At 30.0% G+C, this 12,219-nt stretch overlaps 1 protein-coding gene across 1 annotated transcript; it reads right to left on the bottom strand.

Moving 5' to 3' along the window:
* Positions 1 to 524: 524 nt before the first annotated feature.
* LOC7495279 (myb-related protein 308) lies at positions 525 to 2,452 on the bottom strand. The gene is made up of 3 exons (XM_002317219.3): positions 2,180 to 2,452; positions 1,933 to 2,062; positions 525 to 1,181 (listed from the first exon to the last, which is right to left on the bottom strand). The coding sequence occupies exons 1-3, from the start codon at positions 2,388 to 2,390 to the stop codon at positions 626 to 628; spliced, it is 897 nt and encodes a 298-aa protein (XP_002317255.1). The 5' UTR covers positions 2,391 to 2,452; the 3' UTR covers positions 525 to 625.
* Between the last annotated feature and the right edge of the window lie 9,767 nt (positions 2,453 to 12,219).

Below are 12,219 nucleotides of genomic sequence, written 5' to 3'. Positions count from 1 at the left end.
TGAATTAAAAATTATTTTTTGAGCCTGATCTATTTTTTATAGTGAGATGAAAGTTTAAAAACACCTCAATGATATTTTCCTCATCAAAAGAAATTCAATGACACCAAGATCGATTTTTTTAGTTTTGAAATATAATCACACGACCACTTTCTCTCTCGTCTTTATTTTTCGACAACTTTCTATATATTTTCCACTTAAAGACTAAAACATAAAATAAATGAAGTAGATGGCAGAAATATAAAATCCTAAAACTAAAAGAATAAAAAAATAAGTTAATGGAGAATTTTTTGATGAAAATGAACTTCTTTGCACAAATATACAAAAGACCTGTTATTTTTTTTTTGACTTTAGTCCTTATACTTTTAGTTTTTTTGTACTACACATTTAAATCATATTTCGTGAAATTAGCCTCTAATTCAAACATGAAAATTTACTAAATACATTGATTTTCAAGGAAAAAGAAAAATCCAACATATAAAATATTACAATCATTACATGAAAAAGATAAAAAATAGCATCGTTCATTAAACAGTGCCTGTGCACATTAAGAGATTTAACTCTTGTAGTTTATTAATATTAATTAACTAGTAGACCACTTTAAAAGTGGCATAAACACACGTTCTACTTAATTTCCATGCAGTTGTGCTTGCATCAAGCAATTCATCCAAAACTCTTGGCCAACATCAAAATTGTGGGAAGCATTTGGATAGTTCAACAATTCTTGTACCCACATTTCATCTGTATATGCTTCTCCATAATCCTCCGCGTTGCACTTTTGAGCTTCCATAGAAAGTGGCTGATCCAACAAACTTAGTTCTGCAAATGATTCAAATGATCCATCATTCTCCTCCATGCGCATGTTTTCATTGATGTCATTCACAGGACTGGAACTGGAAGATGAGAAATTATCAGAACACAGAATTGGTAACATGGGGAGCGTCCCCTTGGAGGAGTACTCTTCTGAATTCAATATTTTTGGAGCAGTGGGAAGTGAAACATCAATGGCAGATGATTTCCTTTGCTTGAATTCTTCTTCGGATGTCTGTATTTCTTGAAGTTTAGGTGCTTGCACTGTAGTATTACTAATATTGTTGTTGAAGCGGTTCCTCACGTGGGTGTTCCAGAAATTTTTGATATCATTATCGGTTCTTCCAGGCAACTTTGCTGCAATTGTAGACCATCTGAAATGGATGAAAAAAAAGGAGAAAATATTATTGATCTTATGCAGCTGATTTTAGTCATTATTTTTTTCAATTGATGGTAAAATACTGCTAGTTTGCATACTTTGCTCTATATACAATTCGACTACCAGTGTAAAGTGAGTGTTAATTGGTTAGACTGTAAAGTGAGAGTTTTGCAATAGCTATATTGAACATCACCATGTTCTTACCAATCTGCAACATGGTTGGCGCCTATAAAGAGGCCTAATTATTGTCTCATCTGTTCAAAGATGAAGGGCTCTTAACCTTAATTAATAGTACCTCTTGGTGAGAAAGGTTGAAACTAGTCTTTATGAGATACTAGCAGGCTCAGTCTCTTGAATCCTAACCAATTAATGTAAGACTATTGATGTCATAAGAAGTTAATAATGGATCCCTTAAATAGAGTTGTATTGCTTGCTTCAAGTATTAGGTGGTTTTACAAGAAGAGAAAAAAGTAATCGAATGCTTCGAAAATCATAGAAATTTCTTCATAAAAGGGGATTTTATAACATTTATGTACATAAAATACCTAGGAATTGTATGTCTTCGTATACCAAGTAGAGCTATTAGAGGAGAGTGCGTGCGTGTGTTTTTATTGCAGGACATATGTTCAAGAAATGAGCTGATTGTAACTCAATGAACTTCTGGAATAGGTGAGCTCTCCTAAAAACAAATGGAATCATACATGCGTTAGCTAGCTAATAATATCTATACTTGAGAATAAATATACCTATTTCCTAACATTTCTTGCAGCTTGATTATAGTTTGCACCTCTTCCTTGCTGAAGCTTCCACGCTTAATATCTGGCCTTAGATAGTTCATCCAACGAAGCCTGCAACTCTTCCCTGACCTTAACAAACCTACAAATGGAGACAAAGAAGAAGAAGCAATATATTATATCACAGTTTTATTTTCACTGCGTTTTGCCATACGTATATGTAACATTTAGAATACAAGTACTAATCATTAGCAGTTACCAGCAGCTCTCGGCATCTCATTCCAATTCCAAATGCTATGTCTCTTAATATAAGCTCTCAACTTTTGATCTTCATCAGGATCCCATGTCCCTCTTTTCAAAAACAAATTCTGATACTTCTGCGAAATACTCCTCATCGTCTCCGGCCGTGAGAATCTATTTCTAGACTTCAAGTCCTCTACCTTAAAACACCACACAGCAGCCCCAGTCATTTCTGTACAGTACCCTAAAAAAAATGTTCTAATGGAAAAACGAGTTTCGAAGCTCAAAAGTTTCCATACCACATATATATAGACACACACACACACACACCAACGCTCAGGATCGTTCCTGGAAATTTCCCTTATACAATGTTATTGGCCATGATTCTTGATTGTAACCGTATAAATAAATTAAACCGTTTGATTACCAGATTGACAAACTCAAAAGTAAGAATACAGCAGAAAAAAGAAAAAATGAAAAATGAAGTCAAGGGAGAATATATACTTGCATTGCAATCCATAGCAGCTGAAATGTGTGAGAAAGGGAGTCATGGGCTCAAGTCATTTTCTATATTAAATTTTCATAATCTAACTAGTGTAAAATAAGAGTATTAAATGTTAGAAATGGGAAAATATAAGATTTTATAGTAGAATACTTGCATTCGTAGATTGAAAAGTCGTGTCAAGAAATTGCAATCCCTAGGTAGAACTCCATGCTGTTTTCTAAATGTGTGTGTTTTTGTTATACCAAAGATAAGGAAATATAGACACTACCGAATCCTTGACATGCATTGTACTGTGGATTGAATAAAATTTAAATGAGTTCATGACGTGTTTTCTAGAAGTAAAAAAAAAAAAAATCATTAATTGAAAATTTGATGTGTATTAGATTATAATTTTTTAAATATCAAGCTGGTGACGTATTAAATGATAATTTTTTTTATTGAGACGACAACATATTAGATTAATATGAGAAAGCCTTAACTGACCTATAAAATTAAGACCAAGGTTATGAGATTATAATAACTTCTTAGAAAACAAATCAAAACGAATAATAAAGTTCAATTCCAAATCAATTTAATATATGAGGATGGAATTGAGAAAATAAATATTCAATTTACAAAAACAGACTAAAAAAGAATGACTTGAGTCAACCCTAGTAAACCTGCTAAACCCATTACCCGAGTCATGAGAATGAGATAAACTAATAGAAAGCAAACTAAAAAAAAAACTACAAATCTTAATTCTCAAACCAATACAATGTTAAAGGGAAAATTGATAAATAATAGATCTAAAAAATGACAAAAAAAATAAATGATTCGGGTTAACTTAGTAAACTTGATAAACTTGTAATCCGGATCATGAGAACATGATAAAACCATTGAAAGTAAATTGAAAAGGACTGTGAAGCCCAATTCCCAAAACAACACATTGTTGAAGGAAAAAAATGAAAAAAAAATCAATATAAAAAACAATGAAAAAAATATTTGAGTCAACTTGGGTTATCCTATAAAACTCGTCCCAAGATCTGATACTAGGATAACCCCATAAAAAAATAAATAAAAAACTTTCAAAACCAAATTACCAACTAATCAAATGTTCAAGGATGAGATTGATAAAAAAAAAAATTAAAAAGGACCCCAAAAACAAATAGCTTAAGTCAACCCATGTCATCTTTTTAAACCCATGAATGACCCAAGTCATGAAATCAAAATTATCCCATACAGAGCAAATTAAAAAAAATTATAAAGTTTGATTCTCAATCAGTACAATATCGAATGATAAAATTTAAAAAATAATTTAATAAAAAAACTCGCAATAAAAAAAATAAGAATTAAATGACATAAGACAATTTTAACAAAGCATGGAACGAAACCCATGATGAAGTTAGAAATTAAAAAGAGAAAGAAAATAAGATTGGGATGGTGGCGACATGCAACTGTATATCCTCTAACAGACACCACCTCACCTTGTAACCCTTTTTAAGATGGTGGAACACCATCTTCTGAGGTCTAAAGACGTCGCACATGCCTCTAAGGTGCGATGACTCTCTTCACATTTTTCAATGCCCATTAAATTTAGTTCTTGATGCTGGCCAAAAATACATTTGTTCAATCTTTAAATTCGGTCCTCAAAGCTTTATTTTTTAAAAATTAATAAAATTACATACAATTTTTTCAAATCGAGCATCAAGTGAACCACATATTATTTTTCAAAATTGCGAGACCCCCTTACCTAGAAAACTCAAACAAATTATCAAGTTCAATTCTAAATAAATACAACATTAAAGAAACAATTCAAAAAACAAAATATGAAAAATTCAAAGGACAAAAAAAAGAAGAAGGAATAATCAGTATCTATATCTTGTTATGCTATCATAGCTATTATTGTATCTTTTTATTGTTTTGCTGATTTCATCCACTAGATGTCAAACTTTATATAATTCTTTGATATTCATTAAAAAAAGACCAAAAATATCGTGGAACACTTGGAAGATGTTTTCTCTCTTGATGCAAATGATTTTATCAAATCTCCTAGTTTTTTTCTTAGTGTTTTGATTCAAATATATTAATAAATTAACAAGTAAAATTATAAATTGCATGCTATATTCTTGAAGGGGTAGGGTTCCAAAATCCTCAAATGTATATATGTCGAAAACATTTCTTCTACATCAAGAACACAATGAAAGAGGGAGGAGAGGAGAGGATGGCTGGATAGGAGAGGAGGGTTGATTTTTTTAGACCATACTGTTTTTCTGTAAATAATTAATTATTATACTTGACGACAAAGAAAAGGCAATTCTTCATGCGACAATCGAAAGGCGATTATTCAACGCATTTAAGGACATAGCCGCCCTTAATTATGACATCCTCATGCAAAATAACCTTGCCCATCGAGAAAAACAAAAACCATGTAATGAATATCAATCGAACATAACCTTTGTCTAAATGGTTCATACACCGAACCCCAAAAACATCAACTATAAAAATAAAAAAACATAAGAAATAATTTTTACAAAAACTTATGTGAAACCTCGAGTCAAATCCATTAATTTATATTTAAGTTCCAAGGAATGTTGATAAAAAAAATTTAAAGATCGGTGAGTTGAAAGAAAAAAAATCCAAGATTGTTGGCGGTTGAAGCAAGAACACTTCCACAATAACATCTTCCCTGCCACGCGTTCAAATCATGCTAGCACACTACCCAATTTTGAAGGACACATTTCAGTACCATCCGAAGAAAGAAAAAGGAAGAAAGGAACATCTTTGTTGTAGTCCAAAGGGTGGAGATATGACTTCATCTATTCAACCAAAAAAATGGGACCGAGTGAGGTGGGTGCTACACTAGTCAATTTTACAAGTACGGCAATTTATTTGCCTTGTTGTTACTATATAAAATAATATCTTCTCCTTTTACTATTATCATACAGTTCGTATTGAGTAAGGTGGCTGCTCATTTTCTTATCAAAATTCTTTTTTGCCACTCATAAACTAAAAAATATTTTATTTTTTTGGGCATTGATGCTGGTTGGTGACGGCTTGATGACGGCTTGATGACTTCATCTATTCAACAATTAAAGCAATATTTCTATACTGTCTGTAAATTGATAAAACGATCCGAGCAATGTGCTTTGAGAAAGTGATTTATACAGAAGCAGGCTGGTTTGTCCTGATCGTTCAAGTGGTACAATGAAAATAGTGGACAACTTTAGAGCTGGCAATCGAGTTTGACAATAATAAAATTATATGAAATTAAAATTGTATGAAAATAACTTATTGATCAATTGATCTGAATAAATCTTGTCTAACCTGCAAAATTCTAATTTAGGTTACGAAATTATGATAACTCGGTAGAAAACAAATCAAAATAAAATATGAAGCTCAATTTCAAATCAACTAAATGTTGAAAGATGAAAATAGTTGAAACAAATTTTATGATTAATTTAGGAGGCTTGCATAATGCAATAACCATTTCTTATATTTATATGAGTAGGGCAGAATACAATAGTTATTATGTAGTGCACTACGCAATATAACTCTATATAAGGAAAATACAATCTTTCCTAAACTACAATACATTCCATAATTACTGAGGATGCAACAATGCAGTAGCAAAAACTGCACCAAAAACCTACAATAGCAAAAAGTCGGTCAAGAGAGAAAAGACAGGGAAGAATCTATTTTGCAGAGGAGAAGGAAGCCTTGAATCTATTCTAGATGTTTCAAGCTCTAATACCAAGTTGAAATAAGGTTTATGATTAATTTAGGAGGCTTGCGTAATGTAGTCGTCATCTCTTATATTTATATGAGTAGGGCAGAATATAATAGTTATTGTGTAGTGCACTACGTAGTATAACTTTATACAAGGAAACTACAATCTTTTCTAAATTACAACACATTCCATAATAGAGATGAAAAAATATTCAATTTAAAAAAAATACTAAAAAGACTGACTCAAGTCAACCCAGTTAAACCTACCAGACTCGTGATTCAGGTTATGAGAATGAGATACGCTTAAAGAGTACAAACTGCAAAGGACTATAAAAACCCAATTCTTAGACCAACACAATGTTGAATGGAGATATTGGGAAAAAATTAATTATTTTAAAAAAACTCAAGTGAATTAAGATTAATATGCAGAATTCATGAACCAAGTCCTGATACTGGGATAACACCATATAAATAAAATAAAAAAATTACAAAACTCAATTACCACTAACTCGTAACTTAGGTTTGTGAAACTGAGAGTACTCCGTACAATGCAAATTGAAAAACATTACGAAGCTCAATCCATAATTAATTAGTACAGTGGTAAATGATTAATTGTTTTTAAAACAATTAATTAAAAGAAATTAAATAGCAATTAAAAAAATAAGAATAAAAATTGATATAAGACAAATTTAACAAAGCATGCATTGAACTTGAGGTGAAGAGAAAGAAAAAAAGAAGAAGATTGGAATGCTGGCGACACACCATTGCCTATAATTTTATCAAACCAAGTATCAATCGAGCCATATATTATTTTTTTCAACACCCCAAGACCCCCTAATTTAGACAGCTAAAACAAATCACCAAGTCTAATAAAAAAATAGACACTACATCTAATAAACAATTCAAAAAATTAAAAATTAAGGGACTAAAAAAATCCAAAGGACCAAAAAAAAAAAAAAACTGAAAACATAGTGTAACACTATTAAGTACAATTGAAGTGTTTTCTCTCTAGCTGAATAGTAGTTTTACCACATCTCTTAGTTTTTTTAATGTTTTGATGCAAATATATAAACAAATATACAGGTAAATTTATAAATTGCATACTATTTTCTTGAACGGGTAGAGTTACAAAGTTCTCAAATGTAAATATGAATTAGGGAGGAGAGGAGGGGTGCCTTTTTTAGACCATACTGTTTTTTTTTTTTTTTTTAATAAATAATTAGTATTCTTGACAACAAAGAAATGGAAATTCTTCAACGCATATAAGGATATAGCCGCAATTAGTTATACCATCCTTGTCTAAAGCCATACTTGGCCATCAAACAAACAATAGTATTTTGTAAATAATTAGTATACTCTCCCATCACACAAACACAGAATAAGCTGGGTTATATAATTATATGCTACATGCATGCACTTCTAGATTGATTCACTAACTTGATAATAATGATCAAAGGCATTATTTTGAGTTAAAATCATCTTAATTTGGACGTATTTGTGCTTGTCATGGCACATAAGAAATATATAAAAGGCATCGATCAAAGAAAAACAAACGATGAAAATGATAGATAGAACCCAAATTTTGAACAGTTTTGGTTAGAATGTTTTTATTTGTTTTGCTTTGGTTTTTTAATTTTCATCTAATCGAAACAATTTTTTTATTTGTTTTCCGGATTGTTATTTTCTTAATGGTCATGGAATCTAAATGATTTTTCTTCATTACTAAATAACAAAAAAAGTACCCAAATTTTGACTTACATTTGTCTTGGGATGGTGAATGAATGAACACTACGGTGATGAAAAATTCAAGGATTGCATGTTCAACTTCATTTCGTTTTAATAGATAGTACCCAATTTATTTTAATGATTTTTAAATGAATTAAGTTGCGTAGCAACTTCAGACTGTCTGCAAGGTCAAGATTAGCCATTCAAGATTGTGTTTTAATAAATAAAATTAGTCAATTTACCCCGTGTGCTAAGTAAAAAATCATCTAAACTTAAAAATTTAAATTGCTAAGTAAATTTTTAAAAATAATTTTATATTATTCTCTAACACACTTCTCGAGTAAAAGCTTTTTAAACTTAAAACTTGTATATATTTACACTATCTTGTATTTAATTTTTATTAATTAGAAAGAAGATTCATAGTAAGACTTATTCTTGTGATCATTTAGTAAACAAGGCTTTAATATCATTTTCAAGAAACATTTTAATCTAATAATTTAAATTATCATATGAGTTCTCAAGAATATTTTTATATAACTCTTTAACACTACATTACAACGCTTTTAAAATAAATTTTCATAAAATCTCAATAATCTAAATCAAGGAGGAAAAGAAAACATATTTCTCTAAACAAAACTCTCATTCCTTATTCATGCATTTCTTTTTATTTTGATAACAACATATATTTTTTTTATTAGAAGTAAAACTTTTTAAATAAAAATTATCTTAATCCAAAAAAAAAAGTTTTAATAAAAAAACATCCCTTAAAAGGTTTACATAACTATATGAAAAAATAAAAATAAAAAATAATTTGAGAAAACTATATATATTTTGACAGTAAAAATAGTAGAATAGTTTTATTCTATTCTTTTTGAGAATTCTTGAGCGAAGTTTTTTTTAAAATTATCTATTAAATTGATATATAATTATTCATAAAATAATTATAAGTATTATGATAAACAGCTCTAATTTTATTTTTAAATTATGATATAATCTGATGATTTTTAAATATTATTTTAATAATTTATTTAAAGATAATTTAATAGTAATATATACTTTTTAAAGATAATTTTAAAATTAACTTTCGTTGTAAATGTAGAAAACCTTACTTGACACCGAATTTGGCCATGAAAAAAATCAATTTTAAATACTGTTTGATCTTTTGACGGTTTTTATAACATCAGCCAGTGTTATATTTTTGAAAACCCTTCACAATGGTTTTGGGTCATGATATAAAAAACAAATGATGACAACGATAGATAGTACCCAGATTTTGAACTTACATTTGTCCTGGGATGTTGAATGACTATGTACACGGTGAAGAAAGGTTTAGTGAAAACATAGGTTTTTCTAAGGAAGGTTTAGGGGAAAAAAAAACTTTTTTCTAGAAATCATTTTAATGATTTCTAAACGGATAAGAACGTAGTTAGATATAGAGACTTTAGACTGTCTGCGAGGTCAAGATTAGCCTTCTATCGTTATGTTTTAGTAAATAAAATAAATGATTACAAAACCTTGTCCAATTGGGTGATCATTAATTAACTATTATATTTTTCTAATAATTGAGGATTAATTTTCCTGTTTCGACGACTACGAAACCGACAGTGTAGAAGAGACACGGTATAAAGACAAAACAGAAGCCAAGTATCACACGGTTGATTCGTGCATAAGTTTAAGTTCATTGATAAGTACAAAATAAATAATTAAATTCCCTTATCAACTTTCACGATGACATGGACGCGACGAATATAAAAATATAGAAATGGATTAATTAAATCATTGGGTTTAAATAAAAAAATTTTTAAAAACAATTCGTAAATCAAATCTATTGATCCAATAATCATCCCCATCTTATGTTGTTGACTCAGTAGCAACACCTTGGTTGATGTGAACATTTTTGTCTCAGTGATTAGTGTTGAAAGAAGAGAAAGTTTAATCTAAGAGAAGAAGAAGAAGAAGAAGAAGAAGATAATTAAGACCAACTTCGGGTGGGCTGGAGTAAATATGTGTTGGGGGTCCAGTGTATTCAGCCTTTCGTCTTTTGTCCTAAAATATGGATTCAACCGAGGGACAAAATTTTTGTCGAGTACAGCCTTCAGAAATTTGAGGTGTTAATTTGTTGTCAAAAACTAAGTCACATGCAAAGCATTTCGAACCTCTTTATTTTTAAATTCTTATTACATAATCCTTATATATATATGTGTGTGTGTGTGTGTGTGTGTGTGTGTGTGTGTGTGTGTGTGTGTGTGGATAATAAGATAAATATAAGATCAAATTAATCTAATCAAAATTAATAAGAACATAAATCCTTCAGATCTCAACATTTGTGTGAGTAATTGCATTTCATAATCTAGAGTGCCCTCAGGCCTCAGCATCAGACTAGCATGGCAGAAGCAAGGGTATGATGCTTGCAGCATTAGTTAAACGTGGCTGACTTGGTTGTGGATTTCTTCGACTATCCCATACTGTCTCCTTCTATATAGCCAGCTGCTTCCTTAGTTCAACTTGTAATTAAGATCATTTTAAAATGTCAAGCATATAAACACCAACACCACAGAGAATTAATAGGATAAATATCTCATATCATATCATGATTAATTAAGTGTTGAAGTAATTGTTAAAAAATAAAGAATCTTCTAATCCATGTCAAAACTCCAAGGTTACTCTGTGTAGATGAAAAACACGGACTTTGTTATTAACTTTTGTTTGGCTAGACTAAGATTCTTTTATATATAACCTAATATTGCACATCCGTTCTATTAAACAATAGATAGATGTTTGGTGTGACCAGTAAAGACTGCATTGTCGACCTCTTGTATGAAAGGAGTTTTGAAGCAATGAGGTCCGGTGGTTGGAAGACATGAAGAGACGCTGACGAGGCCCCTCCTCAAATATCACAGATTCCAATCTAATCATTAAACTCAGAGACGCTTTGGCTCTTTTGCCCACCACTGTCCCTTTTCTAATCATCTTCTCCAGCCTTTAATGCTGCTTTCAGTTTCAGTGTAAAATAATAAACATTCATTCATCTTTTTATCTAACCTTCATTCATCTAAACTGTAAGCTGAAATTTCTATTTATTTAATAAAAATTAAGCATAAGTTTGAGTATATATAAATTTTAAGTTTAAAAAATTTTTAATTAAAAAATATATTAGAAAATAATATAAATCATATATTAAACCTTACCTAACAACTTAAACTTTTCGGTTGAGATAATTTTTTAACACGTTCATCAGGAAGATGTGTCTGGCTCACTACTAAAGTCCAGTAGACTCTAAGCCTTAATTATCACTTAATTTAAATTCTATATAATAATATAGGAGTCATCTTAAGAATTTTTTTTCTAACATTCTCCCACTTGACTCATATGACACCACTTTATAAGTGACAATATCTTTATAAAGTTCAAAATATCTAGTAAGTGAAAACACTCATACTTAAGTCAATAATACAACATATGAATCATATTGGTCATACTTTATAATCAAGTACTTCATTACATGGATTATAATATATTGCATCCGTAAAATAAGTACTTAATGAGCAAATAAACTTTATGAATGAACTTTCGATAAGTCATTCATGTCCAACTATATATATTCCAATAGATATTAAAAATAATATTTTATGTGCACGAAACATCACTTAAGTCTCTAAGAATAACATAAAAATTGTTCAAACAATCAACTAAAAGAAAATGAAGTCAAATATCAAATGGGTTAACTAGACCTATATGATCCACATGCTTTCTATATTGTTTTGTTGGCAATGCTTTAGTTATGGGATCCGCAATCATTAGCTCAATGCTAATATGCTCAATGAGCACTTCATGTTCCTTCATTTTCTCTCTCATAACGAGATATTTTTTGTTGATACACTTGTTTCGACTTCCACTCTTAATACTCTTAAAGAAGAAAACTGCAGCCAAATTATCACAATATATTTTTATTAGTCTTGATATAAAATCGACAACTTTAAAACCATAAATAAAATATATTAACCAAATTGCCTATGTTGTTGCTTAATAGCATCCAATGAATTTTACTTTCATAATAGATGAAGCAACAATATTTTGCTTAGTAGTTCTCCAAGATACAACTCCTCCAAGAATAAGAAAAATGT

The sequence above is a fragment of the Populus trichocarpa genome, chromosome 11 (genome assembly GCF_000002775.5).
Source record: "Populus trichocarpa isolate Nisqually-1 chromosome 11, P.trichocarpa_v4.1, whole genome shotgun sequence".
NCBI classification, from domain to species: domain Eukaryota; kingdom Viridiplantae; phylum Streptophyta; class Magnoliopsida; order Malpighiales; family Salicaceae; genus Populus; species Populus trichocarpa.
This window is presented reverse-complemented; position numbering and strand designations above follow the sequence as displayed.